The sequence below is a fragment of the Panthera onca genome, chromosome A2 (assembly GCF_046562875.1).
Source record: "Panthera onca isolate mPanOnc1 chromosome A2, mPanOnc1 haplotype 2, whole genome shotgun sequence".
NCBI lineage: Eukaryota > Metazoa > Chordata > Mammalia > Carnivora > Felidae > Panthera > Panthera onca.
Genome location: NC_138340.1, coordinates 17,228,471 through 17,248,794, shown reverse-complemented (window position 1 = coordinate 17,248,794; position 20,324 = coordinate 17,228,471). Strand labels below are relative to the sequence as shown.

General features: G+C 38.6%; 1 protein-coding gene across 4 annotated transcripts in view; it reads left to right on the top strand.

Annotated features, from left to right (window-relative positions):
• SMARCC1 (SWI/SNF related BAF chromatin remodeling complex subunit C1) overlaps positions 1-20,324 on the top strand; it is a 173,046-nt gene that overhangs the window by 23,650 nt on the left and 129,072 nt on the right. For all 4 annotated transcript variants that reach the window (XM_078443122.2, XM_078443121.2, XM_078443124.2 and 1 more), the window contains exons 3-6: positions 4,390-4,475; positions 13,101-13,182; positions 14,317-14,409; positions 16,693-16,762. In XM_078443122.2, the coding sequence (XP_078299248.1) occupies positions 4,390-4,475; positions 13,101-13,182; positions 14,317-14,409; positions 16,693-16,762 (331 nt within the window). The remainder of the gene's footprint in view (positions 1-4,389; positions 4,476-13,100; positions 13,183-14,316; positions 14,410-16,692; positions 16,763-20,324) is intronic.

Genomic DNA, 20,324 nt, shown 5'->3' with positions numbered 1-20,324 from the left:
AAGAAATAAGGACACTGTGGCACAGATTTTAAGCACTTCTAAGTATCGCAGTTAAATTTATCCTTTCTCCATTTCATCAGCTCAGCAGAATTTTTGGTGGACTATAATTAGGCAGGATGAGACCACTTACATACATCCAGAATAAGATTAGATTAAATTTCCCAGTTAGTTAACCAGAGATGGAACAGCTTATCAAAAGCAGTGTAGTCACATAGCTGGGAATAGAAGCAACCTATTAGAGCTGTCCTTGACCCCCAGTCTCTGATTGGGGTGTGTAGCTGCTGAGATAACTTACACAAAGTGGCATCTCGCTGGCTCTGGAAAGCTCAAGTTTGGGTATCCTCTTGTCCTTTTATTCTTTAAGTTTTTCAGCACTAATCAAGAGGAATTTACAATTAACAACTCATGCTTCTCTTGTGTTTGAATAACATCCAGTGTCATTGAGGGCAAGGCCTCTTCATTCAAGGTGGCGGTGGTTGGGATGAGGGTTGAGTGAGGAAATACAGTTAGGGTCCAGTAGGGGTGCCTGGGAATTCTCCTGTGTCTGCTTCCAGCTTTCCATCCCCTGACTCTGATCTGCTTTTTTACCCTGGTGATTTTGATACTGAGCTTATCATTAGAACCAGAATCCCAAATCCATTTCCATGCTAGCACTAGGAATCCTTGACGTGTGGTGAGTGTCCCTTTTTGGGTTTTTTTGCCACACCTTTACAGATGTTTTCCTTTTTGTGCTTGTTACTGGAACTAGTGCCGTTGACAGGTTCCTGAGCTTCCCTCTTGCCCTTTATTCACATGTTACTTCTGGAAAATTGGAAGTCTCAGTTTCTACTTCTTCAGTCATCACTTGTTCCTGTGGTGGTTGATAGAAGTTACTGTGTCTGTCGTAAGCATGTATCTGATAATAATGTTCTGGTCTGATCGATATGTAGCACGACTATGAACTTTTAAATGATCATAGTACACTTGAACTGTTGAGAAAAGTTTTATGGAGTACCTGCATTAGCAGGCACTTTGCTGAATACTGATGTTAAATATTTGAATAAGACACTGAATAAGACACTGCTCCTGTCCTTAAGGACTTCATATTACAGATAAATCTACAGTCATTTCAGTATTCTGCTGTGAGTGGTTTGCATATGTACTGTAGTGATATGCATGTGTGGTTGGAAAGAGCATTTTAGTCTAGTCTCTAGGGGTTCAGGGAAGGCTTAGGAGGAGAACTAATTTCATCCTACTCTTGAAGATACCTCCCAGCATAATATTCTCATTTAAGATGCCAAAACTACAAAATTGTAATAACTTGTGCATTTTCTCAGATAAATAACATGTTGTCAGTGATAAGAATTGCACCTGGATGTATTTAAGAATATGTAATGCAACATTTGGGATGTACTGGGAATTAATTGTGTTGGGCAAGATATTAGGAACTCCAACTCATGTATTTAAAAAGCAAAAGGATAACCAGAATGACTTGGAGGGCTTACTTGTTAGCTTAATTTGGGAGAGCTCATCTTAATGATTCTTCTTAATAGTTTTCATTTATTAAAAAAATTTTTTTAATGTTTATTTTCGAGAGAGAGAGAGCACATGAATGAGGGAAGGACAGAGAGAGAGGGAGGGAGACAGAGAATCTGAAGCAGGCTCCATGCTGTCAGTGCAAAGCCCGATGTGGGGATTGAACCCTTGGACTGTGAGATTATGACTTGAGCTGATGTTGGACGCTCAATTGAATGAGACACCCAGGCACCCTGATAGTTTTTAAAGATGTTATTTAATTTTCACTGCAGTGAAAATATTTTAATTGTTTTTTAAAACATTTTTCAACTGCCATAGCATTTTTTTTTGCCATAGTATTTTATTTTTTTAATTTATTATTATTTTTTTAATGTTTATTTATTTTTGAGAGAGAGAAAGAGACAGAATGCAAGCAGGGGAGGGGCAGAGAGAGAATGGGAGACACAGAATCTGAAACAGACTCCAGGCTCTGAGCTGTCGACACAGACCTGATTCGGGGCTCAAACTCACAAACCATGAGATCATGACCTGAGCTGAGGTCAGATGCTTAACCTACTGAGCCACCCATGCTCCCCTTAATTATTTTTAAAAAATGTTTATTCATTTTGAGAGAGAGGGCATGAGCGAGTATGGGGTAGGAGAAGGGAGAGAGGGAGAGAGACATTCCCAAGCAGGCTCTGCAATGGCAGCTCAAAGCCCAATGAAGAGCTCAATCCCACGAACCATTAGATCATAATAACCTGAGCTGACACCAAGAATCAGATGCTCAACTGACTGAGCCAACCAGGCACCCCTAAAATATTTTAATTGCTTTTAAGTGTGTAGTTCAGTGACATTATTATTATATTCACATTGTAGTCCAACAGTTACTACCATCCATCTCCAGAACTTTGTCATTTTTCCAAATTGAAACTCTCTGGGGTGCCTGGTGCCTCAGTTGGTTAAGTGTCTGACTACGGCTCAGGTCATGATCTCATGGTTTGTGGCTTTGAGCCCCACGTTGGGCTTTGCACTGACAGCTTGGAGCCTGCTTTGGATTCTTGGTCTCCTTCTGTCTTTGCCCCTCCTCTGCTTGCACGTGCACTCTCTCTCTCTCTCTCTCAAAACTAAATCAGTAAAATTAAGGAAAAAAAAGAGAAAGAAACTGTGTACTCATTAAATAGAAACTCCCAGGGGCACCTGGGCAGCTCAGTCGGTTAAGTGTCTGACTTCGGCTCAGGTCATGATCTCGCAGTTTGTGAGTTCGAGCCCCGCATCTGGCTCTGTGCTGACAGCTCAGAGCCTGAACCTGCTTGGGTTCTGTGTCTCTGTCTGCCCCTCCCCTGCTCATGCTCTGTCTCTCTCTGTCTCTCAATAATAAATAAACGTTAAGAAAAAATTTAAAAAAATTGTAACTCCTCATTCCTCCCTCTCCCCAACCCCTAGCAAACGCCATTCTGTTTTTTGTCTTCTTAATATTTGACATCATGCTGTTCTTTTTATTATATTATTTTGTAAGAATCATTTTCAAGGAAAAAATGCAGGGTGTATTTTTTTTCTATTTTAATGTATCTTTTAAAAAAAATGTTTACCTATTTTGAGAGAGAGCAAACGGGAAGAGCAGAGAGAGGGAGTGAGAGAATCCCAAGCAATCTCCGTGCTGTCAGCTCATAGCCCAATGCGAGGCTCATACACACAAACTGAAATCATGACCTGAGCCGAAATCAAGAGTTAGATTTTTTAAAATTAAAAAAAATTTTTTTTAATGTTTTATTTATTCTTGAGCGAGAGACAGAGCACGAGTGGGGGAGGGGCAGAGCGAGAGAGGGACACAGAATCCAAAGCAGGCTCTAGGCTCTGAGCTGTCAGCACAGAGCCCGACGTGGGGCTCAAACTCACAAGCTGTGAGATCATGACCTGAGCCGAAGTTGGACACTTAACCGACTAAGCCACCCAGGACCCCTGGAGTTAGATTCTTAACAGGAGCCACCTAGGTGCCTTTGCATGGTGTATTTCTAATATTTTCATCTTACTAGCCTATTTGATGATCAGTTTATATGAAACTTTTACTTCCATAATATGGAAGTCATTCAGCATTTGAACTATTTGAGCTTTACTTTTATAATCCATAAAGTGCACCTCTCTGAAATTGTACAGATTTCAGCTATGGGTTTACATATAATTTATAGTTATACCATGTTTCAGTGGTCATTAAAATATTATAGCAAGAGTTCAGTTATAATTTTTGTATAATTTAAAGTCAGGAATTGGGGAAAAAAGTCTAACATATACTAATATTTTCTTATTCTATAGTAAAATTGTTGTTGGAAATTGTTACTAGAATTTTATAATTTTAAAAATCAGGTTTTAATTAATTAATGAAGTTTATTTTGAGAGCAAAAGAGTGAACAGTGGAGAGGCAGAGAGAGAGGATCCTAAGCAAGCTCCATACTGTCAGCTTAGAACTGATGCGGGGCTCAATCTCATGAACCATGAGATCACCTGAGCTGAAATTATTCAGGAGTTGGACGCTTAACCAACTGAGCCACCCAGGCACCCCAAAAAATCAGATTTTACATTTACTAATGGAATTTGTAGTATATCACTATTCTGTCCATTACTGTTTCCTGCTGAAACATTTTGCCTGTTGTAAATCTTGTTTTTCAGTGACTTTGCTTAAAGAATAAAATGTTAGTTGAATTAAAAAAATTTTTAATCCACTTTTGGGAAAATTTCTTTATAAAACCTTATTTGGTTCCAGGAATTATTTAAGGAAGTTATTAAGTTTGCAGTTGTTGATATCTTTTGCATTTATAAAACTTTGAATTCAGACATACTCAGAGTAATCTTGTCAGAACTTTTATTTTTCTCATGTGTAACTTATATCATTTTTAGGCAAAATGTTTCATGGATTTCAAAGCTGGAGGCACCTTGTGTCACATTCTTGGGGCTGCTTACAAGTATAAAAATGAACAGGGATGGTAAGTTTTTGTGTTACTTTGTATGTTTTATGTGTTATTTAAGTTATTTAATGTTAAATCCTCTTCCTTCTTTGTGTGATGTTAGAGAATTTTATAAGCACATTATAATTTGCAAAGTGAAAGTTTTATCTGGTATTCGAATTTACTTTGTTCCTACATCCAGGAAAAATATCAGACAACTGTTGCACTTGTTAGGTAAGTTATTTCTCATGTATGGTTGTATCTATATAATAGATGAATGTGCACTGTTAGCAAATTTGAAGGTAGGCTCATTGTGAAATGTATGAACATGTATTGTGAACTTAAGTTGTGCCGAAAGATATTTTTTTTTTAATGTTTATGTATTTTTGAGAGACAGCGTGAGTAGGGGAGGGGAAGAGAGTGAGGGAGATGCAGAATCTGAAGCATGCTTTACGCTCTGAGCTGTCAGCACAGAACCCGATGTGAGGCTCGGACCCATGAGCTGTGAGGTCGTGACCTGAGCCGAAATCGGATGCCCAACCGACTGAGCCACCCAGGCACTCCCAAAAGATAGCAATGTTAACTGCTATGGTGAACACTTTGCTGATGAACATTTCTTCAGAATGAGAGATGTGTAATGTGTGTCCTCAGGATAGGAATGAAAGGAAGCTGGCTCCGGAGCATGGTTACTAGGGCAGTGATGCAGCGAGGAGGGGAATTGCTGTTGCTTCTCCCTACATTCTTCTTTTTCCCTTTTCTCACACTGTCTCTCTGGTGCTTGCTTTCTTTTCTCTCTTGAACTCTGGGGTTTTTGCCATCTCTTTGTGGGAAGTTGAGCTGCTGAGACTAGTGAGTGTTTCAAGGTGATGGTTCTGAGTTAAGGAGGGTAGGGAGTCCTTTCTCTGGCAGAGGGTAAGGGGATGCTGGAGTATATAGACTCGAAGTCGTTTCGTGGTTTTAGTTGTGTTGTCTGTGCGCAGTTCAATCTTAGCATCTTTCCAGGAGGATACTCCTGTAAAGTTAAGCTAATCCGGTGTTTTACGGCTGGGAAATGTAAATAAGTGTCCACATCAACAAGTAGTACAAGTTTACAAGTAAATTATTTACAATAATTTGTATATCTGCCAAACTTTTTATGTATAGGTGGGTGTTTAATGGATACTGGTTAATTGATGAAACGAGCATGAGGGTGTTGTCATCGGAAGTAGCTTTCTGTTTTGCAGCTCTGCTTCTGGCTGTGGTACTGTAACTCTCACAGGGTGTTCCCGAGCTAGGACTGACAGCCTGTCTGACTGCTGTCATCCATGGTCTGTTCCCTACTGTTTGCTCTAGATTCCTAGATGGAGCTCTCTTCTTAATTTCTTGATCAGCTTGTGTCCCAAATCCTGACCTGGACTCGAAGAGGACAGTCCCACAGTGAAATGACTTCTCCTAAGTCACATGTTACAGAACTTACTTTGTGTGTCAGTATAGTAGAATACTTTTATGTGGAAGGATTTGAGGTGGTTTAGAAGGATATGTAAAATAAAATGTCCTTAAATTAAAAGAAGGTCCGAAAAAGAAGGAAAGGATAAAATTAAGAGACTTTAAGAGGAGTGAGGAATAAGAATTTTCCCAAAACTTTTACTCAGATTGTACCAAAATCTTCCCCTTTGGGGCGTAATTAGACACTTAACTGCAATGCACACCTTTCCCCACCTCCTGTGACTTACACACTTGCAGTGAATGGATCTCTTACACTCTGACAGTACATATTTTAGTAACCACCCACCCATTTGGAGTCTGAATGGCCTGTCAACTTGACAGTGCCTGAAGTTTCCTCACACACAGCATTAGCCCTGTGAACCTAGTTTGTGTCCTCTGGAACCTCACAGTCTGGCTCCAGAGTTTGCTCATTTCCTTCTTTCAGCCAAACACTCTGCCTCTTGTTTCTGTTTGGTTCTTTCTTGCTTCCTGCTGTCTTTTAGCTTTCAGTGATGTCCAGCTGGAGTATCATTTATGTGGTTGAGTAGAAACACCAGATAATTATTAGCATCTCTGTGAATAGACCACACAGATTAAGATTCCAGAGTGTTTGAGTTTGATCTTTCTGGGTGTCTGTTTTTATTTGTTTGTTTGTTTATTGAGAGAGCAAATGCAAGCAGGGAGGGTTGGGGCTGGGGGGAGAATCTTAAGTAAGCTCCAAGGTAAGTGTGGAGCCTGATGCTGGGCTTGATGTCACAAACCGTGAGATCACTATCTGAGTCGAAATCAAGAGTTAGACGTTTAACTGACTGAGCCACCCAGGTGTCCCAAAAGAGGTTATTGATTGAAAATGTTTTGTTTGTGTTTTGTTAGCTTTTTTTTTTTTTTTTACATGTTTATTTACTTTTTGAGAGAGAGAGAGAGAGAGAGAAAACAGAGCTTGAGCAGGGGAGGGGCAGAAATAGAGAGGGAGACACAGAATCTGAAGCAGGCTCCAGGCTTTGCACTATTAGCACAGAGCCTGATGCAGGGCTGGAACCCAGAACTGTGAGATCATGACCTGAGCTGAAGTTGGACGCTTAACCACCTGAGCCACCAGGTTCACCTGTTTTATTAGTTTTTTGTTTTTTTTTTTTAATCTATTTTGAGAGAGAGAAAGTGCATACAGGCGAGTTGGGGAGGGGCGGGGTGGGGGAGGGGGAGCATTGCAGAGCCTGACCCGGGGCTCAATCCCACAAACTGAGATCATGACCTGAGCCAAAATCAAGGGTCAGATGCTTAACCAGCTGAGCCACTCAGGCGTCCTGTGTTTTATTAGTTTTGCTTGGCAGTAGTGAACTAGGCTTAGCATAAAGTTAAGGCTGTGTCTTAACTTTAGAAGTGGCCTTTTTTCCCCCTATGACATGATTTGCTGCTGACCTTCATTTCTTGCAGACAAGCTCAGACCTACTTTTCTTTCTACCTTAAGACTTGGTTGTTCAGCTTTTATCTCCCCCACACCCTAAAGTCTCCTTTTGATTTTTGTTTTTCAGATATTACCACAAAAAGTTAGTCTCTGCTAGTGGCTTTTAAACTTTAGGAATCCCTTGGAGTACTTTTTTTTTTTCCTTTTTTAAAAAAAATATTTATTTTTGGGAGAGGAAGAGTGTAAGCATGAGAGGAGGAGGGGCGGGGGGTGGTGGGGACAGAGGATCTGAAGTGGGCTCTGCTCTGACAGCAGTGAGCCTGACATGGTGCCTGTACCCATGAACTACGAGATCATGATATGAGCCAAAGTTGGACACTCAACTGACTCAGTCACCCACTGCACCAGAGTACTTTTAATTAATTATTATCTTTTAAGGTTTATTTTCATCAGAGAGAGAGAGAGCATGTGTGTGAGAGAGGGAAAGAGAGAGAAAGTGGGAGAGAGAGAATCCCGAGCAGGGGATTCTGATTGTCAGCACAGAGCCCCCTGCAGGGCTCGATCTCAGAAACCTTGAGATCATGACCTGTGCCGAAATCGAGAGTTGGATGCTTAACTCAGGCGACCCCACTTGAAATATCTTTAAAAAATACTGATGACTGGGCTTCATGACATACATTATTAACTACTAAGTGTGGTGTGAAAACTGAGAATCTGCGTTTTCAAAAAGCACTCTCTGTGGTCCTCAGGCCTTACTTTGATACATGTTGGTCAGTGAGATTGTCATTTTAGCACAAACATGGTTTGGATCTTTTGTGAAGAATTATCCATTTTTAAAAAATTTAAATCCAAGTTAGTTAACATATAGTGTAATAATGATTTCAGGAATAGAATTTAGTGATTCATCACTTACATGTAACACCCAGTGCTCATCCTTAATGCTTGTCCTTAATGCCCATCACCCATTTCGCCCAGGCATCCTGTCTTGCCTTTTAGAAGTTTGCTTCGGAAGCCCTTCACACCCCTTTCGCAGGAGTTAAACTCATTCTCCAGGATCCATTGTTGATTATTTTTATTCAGACTGTATTTTCTGTATGTAGCTGAGAATGAGAAGAGAGCATCCCTGACTAGTCACAAGAGTCAGCAAAATGAGAGCAATACAGCTAATGAAGGCCCTTTAGACACAGTATGTAATGCTTCAGGTTGAAAGGCTTCTAGGAGACATTGCCCAGCAGATTGCCAGAGGAAAACAAAGCAGAAGACTCATTAATTATTAAATTCTCAGTGGACAGCTCATATTTACAGTCTAAGTGACCAAAGGTTTTATTTATTATTTATTTTTTTACATGACCAAAGGTTTTAAAAGCTAGAGAGAAACATGTTCATTTGTTGCCTTTTCTATAGGGCTGCATTAAGATTCAAAAAGTCTTTGTAGGGGGGTGCCTGGATGGCTGTCAGTAGACCACGCGACTTTTGGTGTCATGGTCATGGGTTCAAACCTCATGTTGAGTGTGGAGCCTGTTTAATTAAAAAACAAGCCCCAAAAGACTTTATAATTTTAGTTTTTTAGTTTGTATTTCTCTTGTGGGTAAGTTTGAGCATCTAGATTTCTATATTGTAAAAAGTAAAGCTTATTTAAATATTCTTGTTAATTTCAAAGTAAGATTAAATCTTTCAACTAAAGGTTATACCATATTTACCTGACTTCATTTCAGGTTTTTTTTTTTAGTTAAAAAATTTTTTAAAAATATTTATTTGAGAGAGGGAGAGAGCGAGCAAGTGAGCATGAGCTAGGGAGAGGGACACAGCGACAGAGAGAAGACCCTAAATAAGGTCCACACTTAGCATGGAGCCTGATGCAGGGCTTGATCTTCCAACCATGAGATCATGATCTGAGATGAAATCAAGAGTCGGATGCCTGACTGACTAAGCCACCCAGGTGCCCCAAATACCTCTTTTGCTTACATAGCATGCTGCTGAATCAGGAAAGCTTTCATCTGTCATGTTATTAAGTCATTGTCTGGCAAACCATTTGAGTTATTTATTGTAGAAAATATTATTTATTGTGGAAAATATAAACTATATGTAAAAGCAGAGAGAATAATACAGTGAATTGTCATTTACTTTCATCTCCTTTATATAATTTCATCTAGATATATTAGTAATTTCTGTGCCCAACGTGGGGCTTGAACTCATGACCCCAAGATCAAGAGTCACATGCTTTACTGACTAAGCCAGCCAGGTGCCCTTATTAAAAAGCATAGGATTGGTTTATTTTTTTATTTTTTTTAGTGTTTATTTATTTTTGAGAGAGAGATAGAGTGCAAGTGGGGGGAGTGGCAAAGAGAGAGGGAGACACAGGATCGGAAACAGGCTCCAGACTCCCAAGCTGTCAGCACAGAGTCCAATGTGGGGCTCAAACTCATGAACTAGGAGATAATGACCTGAGCCGAAGTTGGACGCTTAAACCGACTGAGCCACCCAGGCACCCAAATGTAGGACTTTTTTGAAGAGCATAATAATGTACTGTTATCAACTAAGAAAATTATCAATAATTTTTCAGTGTTATAGGGGCACCTGGGTGGCTAAGTCAGTTAAACAACCGACTCCTGGTTTTGGCTCAGGTCATGATCTCGTGGTTTGTGACTTCAAGCCCTGCATTCGGCTTCACACTGACAGTATGGAGCCTGCTTGAAATTCTCTCTCTCCCTCTCTCTCTGCCCCTCCCCTTCTTGCTCTTTCTGTCTCTCTATCAAAATAAATAAGCTTAAAAAAAAAATTTCAGTGTTATTAAATACCCCCTTAGTGTTCAAGTTTCCCTGATTATCTCATGGATGGTATTCAAACAAGAGTCATATATGGCATTTGGTTGATATGACTAAGTCTCTTTAAGAAAATTAGTAGTTTTCCATTTGCTCTTATCCTTCCAAGTTTTGGGTTTTTTTTGTTTTTTTTTTTTACAGAAACAAATTTTCTTATAGAATGTTCTGGATTCTAAATTTTGCTGATATGTCCCTAGTTTATTATTTACCATAGTCTTTCTAAATTTCTAGAAATGTGGTAGTTAGAAGCTTAGTCTGATTTTTTTTTTGTTTTGTTTTTGGCAACAGTACTTCATAGACACTGTGGTGTTCCTTTCTCTGAAGACATATAGTATCTTGTTTCTGCTTTAATAGACAGAAGCCTAGAATCATGCTATCATTACAATGTTATTAAGTGGTAGTGTTCATATTTTGAAAAAAAAAATAGAAAAGAGATATTGTAGGGGTGCCTGAATGGCTCAGTCGGTTAAGTGTCTGACTTCGGCTCAGGTCATGATCTCGTGGTTCACAAGTTCGAGCCCTGTGTGGGACTCTGTGTTGACAGCTCAGAGCCTGGAGCCTGGTTCAGATTCTTTGTCTCCCTTTTTCTCTGCCCCCTCCCCCACTCATATTCTCTCTCTCTCTCTCTCTCTCTCTCTCTAAGATAAAACACTTAAAAAATTTTTTAAAGGTAGATATTATAATGTATAGATACAGCTCCTTATTTTTTAGTAATTTTTTGTAAGACTGTTATTCTCTCATTCCTTCTTCACTTACTAGCTGGAATACTGAGAAATTTAACTCACCAATAATCAGAAAGCTAGAATAAATTCTTGATTCTTTCTCTATTACCAGATGCATTTAGCTTTTCATCTTCATTTGCAGGTAAATCCAGGCAACCCTATTTTAATCTGTTTAACGGCTACTTTCAAACTATTTCTCAGATTTCTAGGAGAGATAATTTCCTTTAGCCTCATTTATTTCTTAAATTTTTCTGTTTTTTAGCATTTATTTTTTGAGAGGCAGAGATCAAGCATGAGCGGGGGAGGGGGGGACAGAGAGAGAGGGTGTCCAAGATTCCAAAGCAGGCTCCAGTCTCTGAGCTGTCTGCACAGAGCCCGACGCGGGGCTTGAACTCACGAACCATGAGATCATGACCTGAGCCGAAGTCGGACACTTAACCGACTGAGTCACCCAGGTGCATCAGCCTCATTTATTTATTTAGTAAGGAAGCAGTTTATGAATAACGAAATGGGTTAAGTAAGCCACTCTGAAGTGAGACATTTTTAGACATTGTTCTTTTGTTATCAGAAGCCTATTTGTGACCCCTTCTTTAGAAAGGGGAGACACTCACACATCTCTCCTTTTGTTTTGCTGAAAGAACCCCTGTCTGCTCTAATAGGGTTGTCCTAATTAGTCGTGTGTTTTTCTTTTGTTCTGCCAGTTAATGGAAATTGCTTGGAAGAGGTTAGGGAAGGAGAATACTAAACAACTCCAAAAATGGAGTTTAAGAAAAAGTTCTGTGTACCAAGGTTAAATCAAGATATAGTTACTTGGGACAAAGGTCCCTCTTACATGTAAATGCCATTTTTGAAGCTGCAACTACTTCTATTCTGAATTACCTGTTTCTGGGCTTTAGTGGACACTTTGCTTAATTTCCGAATTGGAATTCTTCAGGAAACATTTCAGTCTTGTCCTAGCACACTAATGAAAAAGTCATAATAAATATTAGACCTTAGTCATAATAAAAATTTCCTGAATGGTTTGCTTTATAAAGCCACACATTCTGTTAGCCAGTAAGGATACATAGGACAATTTTCAAAAAACCTGGTCTTTGCTCTGAAGGCATCTAATGAGATGTCTTACAAACAAGATGATTCTGTTGTGGGCCTGTAACAGCAGTGTGCACAGGATATATTAGGAACATGACAGAAGACAGGAATAACTTCGTAGGGAAAATGGCTTGTGATAGGCCCTGGAGGTGATAGTATCAGGTCCATGGAGTAGGTAGGGACATCCAAGAAAGGCTGCAGAGTGGGGAAAAATGGTTGGAAGTGTGGGGAGCATTTCCAGGATAAAACAGGATGATCTGAGAGAGCATGAGCTCTAGATGCAGATTGCCTAATCCTAGCTAGCACATGGTAGTAATGATTTAAGAATGTTATAACCGTAGTTTAACATTGATTAATCACTTAGAGACTAAGCATAAATACTGTCTCAAGCCCTTAGCATGTATACCTAATTTAACCTTCACAAAAACCTTATGGGCCATTGTTACTCATGAAGAAATTGATCCTTGGATTAGTAAATCACTCCAGACTACATAAATAAAAATGGGGTCAGGATTAGAACCCAAAGCAGTTTGACTCCACAGTGCACACGCTCTCAATCACTGAGCAAAATTAAAGTTAGTGTTGAATAAAAAATAGGGAAAAAGAAACATTCAGATTTGTAAAAATTGAATCATGTGGAAGTGACTGAGAATAGGCAGACAATAGCAGAATGTTATGCTTGGGTACTTACATAAAAAGACATCAAGAAAAGAGAAAAGGTAAATAGATGAATTTTACCACATTTAGGGCAATAGTAGGCTCAAAGAGAGCACAGACACTGTTGAATTTGAACAAATGACTTTGAAGCACATATAAAGTAGATAAACTTTCCTTACACTTAAAGAATGGTATAGTAGTTCACTGTCTTTAGATCTGTGGGTTCCTATTCTTTATGGTGTAAAATATTTTAGATTTAAGGGTAATGGGATACTTCATGGAATTAGTACTTCATTTTGACTGGAGTGGATCTTAATGTCACAACATTTAATATTTTATGATGTTGACCTTGCTTTCTTACACTACTGAGAAAATACCCTCATATGGTTTTAGAGTGCTATTTTAATTTCTGAATCTTTGCAAATTTGTTTTTGTTGAGTGCTAAAACTAAGTTTTCACTTTTGTTTAAGGTAGAGAACAAATTAATGATTTTCTTCTCTTTTAGGCGTAGGTTTGATCTACAGAATCCATCTCGAATGGATCGTAACGTTGAAATGTTTATGAATATTGAAAAAACATTGGTGCAGGTAACTCAGGAAGTTAAATTATTAAAATTTTTTTCCTTTAATATACTTTCAGTTCTGTGATTGGCTTTATTGGATTGCCAAAAGATCAAAGGAAGAAAAAATTTCTGAAATCTATTGTTCCATTATTTTTATGGGTTTTGGGGGATTAGAGTTATAAAATATGACTGAAACTTGTCATTTATAGAATATTGATCCTAAACTTCTGACAAAAGAATCTATGGTATTTTCTTTATTTCAACTAATCCATTATTTGAATCTCTTTCATATTTAACATAAACACTCTCAATCTACTGGTCACTCATTTATACAGCCCTTTTCTTTGGATATGTTTCATGGTTGTGCCATTAATATAGATCTTATTTCCCCAAGTGGATATAACATGGAAGAGAGAACACTTAATTTTCTTCTTTTCTTTCCTAATATTTTTATTGATTGGTAGTTTTTAATGATCACTGAACTGAATTAGCCTTCCTGGGGAAAAGCAGCTGGCAAGCATTCACTAGGTATTATTAGAAACTTAATGCCTGAAACTTGTCTCACAGATGAAATAACTGTTTTTTGGTTAGTACGTTGATTTTTGGTGATGATTTGAGGAGTTAAAATATGCATGTTGTAATCACTGCTATTTGTAAGGTTAGAAATGGGAAAAAGAGCTATAATCTATAGCCTTTGTTTTTTAAGTAACTTATACAATGAGCCAAAATGGACATCTCCCCCTGAGCCCTACCCCCCCCCCCCCCCCCCCCCCCCCACCAGTTAAAGGTGTAGGTGGAAACTCTACATTAGATTTGGGCTGTTAACGTCAGTTCAGGTAAGATTGGCTATAGGAGTACCAATATGTCAGGATGGTACCTTAATGAAAAATATGATGAATTTCTTTAGGTTGTGATTCCCAACATTTTTTGTCTGAGTGTACTTAGCTGCAGAGAAAGGATCTGGGGATAACATTAAGTGGCCTGCTGAACACTTAGCTTTTATATTGAGATGAGACTTCTGCAGTCTATTTTAAAAAACATCTTCCTATTTTAAAGCACTGTGGCTTTGAATGTCAATTTTTGCCATTAGGGAATTCATGAGTAATGTGATATCATTTCAAAACCAAGAGAATTGCAAAATCTCTTTTTTCTTCCTCAGAGCAATTGTCTGACCAGACCCAGCATCTACCTCATTCCAGACATTGATCTGAAGTTGGCTAACAAATTGAAAGATATCATCAAACGACATCAGGTAATAGACATGATCACTTCAGAAAAGTGTGTAGTAGTAAGCTTCTTATAAATCTCAATTATAATGTCTTTTAGTTTCTGTATGTGTCTGCTTTAAATGAGTTATCTCTTTTTGGTTCTTACAGTACCAAGTTTTTTTCTCTTCCACTCACCTCTAATTCTTAGCCTAGACTAGCATTTTCCTATTTAACATTATTGAGGTACAGTTGACACATAACATTGTGGAAGTTTAAGGTGTACCATGTGGTGATTTGATGCACATGTATATCCAAGATTAGCATTTAATAGTCATTGGTAGGGAGTTATTATAGTCTTATTGTGAAATGTGCTTATGTAATTTAAAGAGACTGTGGTCTGAATCACAGAGTAGGAGTTGATGACATAGTTATTGGTAGGATATCAAATATTGTTTCCAGTAAACCTGTCTTCCCTCATTGCCTGCCCCTTTGATATGTGTTGTATTTATATATGCGAACTGGAAAATTCTGTTTTCCTCATAAGCTTACTTTGTTTTGATTCACACGTACCAGTGCTATCTTCGGACATCTTTCTCTCCCTCCTTGAGCCTCATGTTAGGTTGAGACCTAGGGTATTTACTGCATGTAGGTTTGTGACTACACATGGCTGAACTGTAAGCAAACCCTTATCATGGTAAACTAGCTGAGGACAACCAGATGCTGTTTCCAAAACAACATTTGAGTGACAAAGTGTTACTAATCCTTAGGGTTAGTTGAGAAGCCTCCTGAAATAATCTTTCTTCTTTCTGCTGCAAGAAAGATTGCCAGTGGAATTATGTTTCAGTAATTAGTAAAATATCTTCTGAGTTCCTAAAGCAAGGATGTCTTTTTAAAAAATTTTTAAACATTTTTAAGACTCTTGGTTCATATTGTCTATTCCAGTTTTTCTAATATTTATTAATTTTTGAGAGAGAGAGAGAGAGAGAGAGAGAGAGAGAGAGAGACACACCATGAGTAGGGGAGGAGCAGAGAGAGAGGGAGACAGAGAATCCAAAGGAGGCTCCAGGCTCTGAGCTGTCAGCACAGAGCCCGATGTGAGGCTTGAACTCACAAGCTGTGAGATCATGACCTGACCTAAAGTCAGATGCTTAACTGACTGAGCCACCCAGGCGGCCCTGAAGTAAGGATTTCTAATATTGCTTACATTTGGAGATTTACTATGGTCCTTACATATACTGACCCTACTGTCTCAAGTCTGGTTGCTCTTCTCACTTAACATTAGGATTTGGAACAAGTCACTTAATCTTCATTTCTCTTCTGGACTATTCATTGGAGTGGCTGTCAAATGTAGTTTATTTAAAAGTTTTATTTATTATTGAGAGAAAGCAACACACGAGTGAGCAGGGGAGTAGCAGAGAGAGAGAGAGGGGGTCAGGGGATTCAAAGTAGACTCTTCTGACAGCAGAGAGCCTGATGCAGGGTTTGAACTTACAAGCTGTGAAATCATGACCTGAGCTGAAGTCAGATGCTTAACCAGCTGAGCCATCCAGGTGCCCCAAGTGTAGTTTAATTACATGTAGAATGTTAGAAGGCAAAAATGGAACAAATTAGCCTGTTGGCTATTGCCTTCAAGCTGGAATTAGCTATATTCTTCTTGCTACCAGGTCATCCTGGAAGAAACTTACGTATTTTCCTACAGTTGATACTGAACATTCAGTTGCTGTTTTTCTTCAGAAATCTGATTGGCTTCGTGATTGTTCACTAGGGATAACCTCTAGAGAGATGTAAAAATCTCCCTGGTTTCATAGAGTCTTACAGAAGAGACCTTAAGCTAATGATATCATTGAATACTGATGATTAATCTTTTGTTCTGACATTCAGAATGCATCAGCAACTCCATTGTTTGAGTACCTGTCACCAGTCTTTGCTAAATTGCAACAAAATCTTGTGAAATACGTATTATTACCACTGTATGTCACAGAAGACACTGAAGCACAAAAAAAACTTAGGATTTTTGATGACTTTGGAGTGACTTTTAGAATTAGAAGTACTCATACTCCTGGTAAGATTACCTAGAGAGAGATAGGGAATTAGCCAAGAGGCACTTGCATGATTTTTCTATACAATATAAACTGTGTCTGTAGATAATTTATGTGTTTTTGTTTTTATTAACAATTATCCTTTTCCTGGACTAAAAATAATAAAAATATTACAGTCTTAAAACACAGAGTAATGTCTTGGAGATTCTCAGGCAGGTTACATCTGGCGTTGCATACTTTGTTAGCCATGTGCTTTACTCTTATGTTGCTTATTCATTTGTTTTCCAGGGGACATTTACTGATGAGAAGTCAAAGGCTTCCCACCACATTTATCCATATCCTTCCTCTCAAGAGGATGGTAAGTTCATTGTTGGTTGTGAACTCGTTTCACTAGATTTTAAATTTTATCAGATTTATTTAAACGATATAACCCATGTTTTGCAGAAGAGACTTGCAGTACTAAGTAACTTATACAGATTATTTAAATGTAGTTTTCTGGTTTTTTGCTGAATTGGCTAATAAGCAAACTAATTCTGTGATGTCCAACTTTCTAATCATTGGACTTTTATTTATTTCTTTGTTGGTTATATTATCTGGGTGTTAAGTTTAGACATGCTTTATGTATTAACTTTGTTAATGTTTGCTATGTTGCTTGTGTTCTCAAAATTAAGAGACATTGCAAAATGAAAGAACATCTCTGGGGAAGATGGGCTTAGTGGCTGTCTGAACAAGGCCTACTATATTTTAGTTTGGTGAATGTAAAATGGTTCAGATTCTGAACTTTTACTTCTGCTATCCTGAAAGTTGATTTTGTTAGTGGCCTGAGTTGTATAGAGCTATGGAAACTGATTTGTTGAGAAAGAAAATATGAATTAATAAGTTAACCACATTAATTTGAGAAACCCATCTCTTATAGGGCTCAAGTCTTCTGGTTAATATAACCTATCCCTGTAGGACATCTATATAAGAAGCCAAATTATGTCAGGTTTGAGTTGTTAATTGCCCCATGCTCAGTACTTTTTCTTGACCAGTGCAATTGTGCTAGAAGTCAGGAACAAAAAGATTACCAGACAATCCCTATATGTTTGAAAATTAAGAAATGCATTGCCAAGTAATCCATGGGGCAAAGAAGAAATTACAATGGAAGTAGAAAATCTTCAGAATTAAATGATTATGAAATGAGTAATAAAGTGCAAGAACATTCTGTTGGATGCAGCTGAAGCTGTGTCCAGAGAGAAATGTATGTTTTTAAATGTGTATGTTAGGAGGGCACCTGGGTGGCTCAGTCTTTCAAGCATCTCTCTCTCTCTCTTTTTTTAAAATTAATTAATTTTAATGTTTGTTTATTTTTGAGAAGAGAGAAAGACAAAGTACAAGCCGGGGAGGAGGGCAGAGAGAGGGAGACACAGAATCCAAAGCAGGCTCCAGGCTCTAAGCTGTCAGCACAGAGCCCGTTGCGGGGGATTGAACCCACAAGCTGTGAGATCCTAACCTGAGCCAAAGTTGGACGCTTAACTGACTGAGCCACTCAGGCGCCCCTTAAGCATCCGCCTTTTGATTTTGGCTTAGGTCATACATCATCTCACAGTTTGCGAGATGGGACCCTGCATCGGGCTCTGCGTTGATAGAGTGGAGCCTGCTTGGGATTCTCTCTCTCCCCCTCTCTCTCTGCCCTTCCCCATCTTGTGCTCTTGTGCTGTCTCTCTCTCTCTCTCTCTCTCTCTCTCTCTCTCTATCTCTATCTCTATCTCTCTCAAATAAACATTTTTAAAAAAAATGTTTATTTATATTTGGGAGAGCACAAGCAAGGGAGGGGCAGAGAGAGGGGGACAGAGGATCCGAAGCGGGCTTTGCACTGACAGCAGTAAGCCTGATGTGGGGCTTGAACTCAAACTGTGGGGTCATGACCTGAGCCAAAGTTGGAGGCTCAACCATCTGAGCCACCCAGGTGCCCCAGTAAATAAACATTTTTTAAAAGTTGTATATTAGGAAAGAAAGACTGAAAAATCGGTGGTGCACACATCTTTCTTATGAAATTGGAAAAATAATAGCAAATTAACCTAAAGAAAGAAGGAAATAATTACAGACAAAACTTAATGATGTGGAAAATAAACAGCAAGGCTTGCTCAGCAGTGTCAGAAATGGCTCTCAGAAAAGATCAATGAGGCTATTGCAATTGTTCTGCAAATAAGCAGGGGAAAAAAGAAAACAAAGTAGAGAATGGAAGGGAGACATTGCTACGGATCCTACAGGTATTGAAAACAATTACAGGAGGTTAGGTTAGGTTTGTTTAGTTGCTTTGTTGCTTCTGTGTTTGGTGTCAAATCTAAGAAACCATTGCCTCATCCAGAGCCCTGAAGTTTTACAACCTGTTTCCTCTTCTGAGACTTTAGTTTTGCTGTTACATTTAGGTCTTTACATCATCAGTGTGATAACTAAAAGTTTGATTTTATTTGTTACAGTCAGAATCTCAGCCCTGTGATTGTTGTGCTTTTATAAAGTGAGAAACTTCATCCTTCATTGTTGAACAGGTTCTCAGCCTTTATCCTGTTAGGTAATAGCCACGGATCTCCACTAGATGGGGGTAGTGGATTGCTGTGATATTAGAATACTGATTCTGTTGCAGGCTCTGTTTCTCCAATAAGACTGATAAAAAAACTTTTAGCATGTGAACTTTATGAAAAAAATCACCTTTTACAAAAGATTTGACCTGTAATTGTTATACAAGCTACTAGTGATCCCTTACTGGTGCTGGTTTTATTTTTCTCCTTGGTTTAATACAACCTAGTTTACTGCGTACTGATGCTTGCTTGATATTATCAGTAGTTACAGCACTACAGTTGCTCTAACTACTGATAATATTCTACTCTAGTATAATCAATAAGACAGGATTGTGCACACTGTATGATTTACCTTAGAGTAACGGACTGTCAGGTAAATGTTGACCCTTATTAGCAAAGCCCTGTGCTGGGCTCCCTACATGTATTTGTTTCAGGTAAGTGTATAGATGATAGCAGTACCAGCCAGAAACACATTAGAAACTGTGTTGTAAAATCCTCAAAAATGCCACATGTCTTTAATGAGGATTAGTCAAAATTTTAAATAAGATGTGATATTTAATTGGCCTTAATCTTTTGGTAAGATTTTGGGTATGGCATCCTAGAAGAGAATGCAAAATAAGCAAAAGTATAGAGGTAAAAAATTAGGATCCTTTGCTTATTTTTTAGTTAGACTATGTCTTTATTGTTGAGTTGTGAGAGTTATGTATCTGTCCTCAGTTTGGACTAATTTTTACTCATAAAACTGGTTGTTTTATTGGTTCTGTGTAGCTTATAATCATCTCTGGGAAGAATGTGGATTTACATCTTTAACCTTTAGTTAGTTTTGCTACCAGGCAAACTTCCAAAGGCAATCAGTGCCATAGTTTCTTTCTATCAAAGTCACTTGTAAAAAGGAGGATTTTTTTTTCTTTACCTCCAAAAGCTGCACAACCTTTGAAGATAGATTTAGTATTCTTTTTTTTAATTTTTTTTTTAACGTTTATTTATTTTTGAGACCGAGAGTGACAGAGCACGAACGGGGGAGGGTCAGAGAGAGAGGGAGATACAGAATCCGAAGCAGGCTCCAGGCTCTGAGCTGTCATCACAGAGCCTGACGCGGGGCTCAAACTCATGGACCGTGAGATCATGACCTGAGCCGAAGTCGGACGCTTAACTGACTGAGCCACCCAGGCGCCCCTAGATTTAGTATTCTAAAGGGCAGCTCTTATTAGTTAAGAGTCAGTATATTTTGTCACTACATAGTGAGTTATGAAAGACCCACTGACCTCTTCACTTTTTCCTTGGCCATTTTGAGAAATCAGGCTAAGGAACAGTGCTTGATTTCTTCCTTTTCACATTTCTTTCAAGATAGTCGGGTGA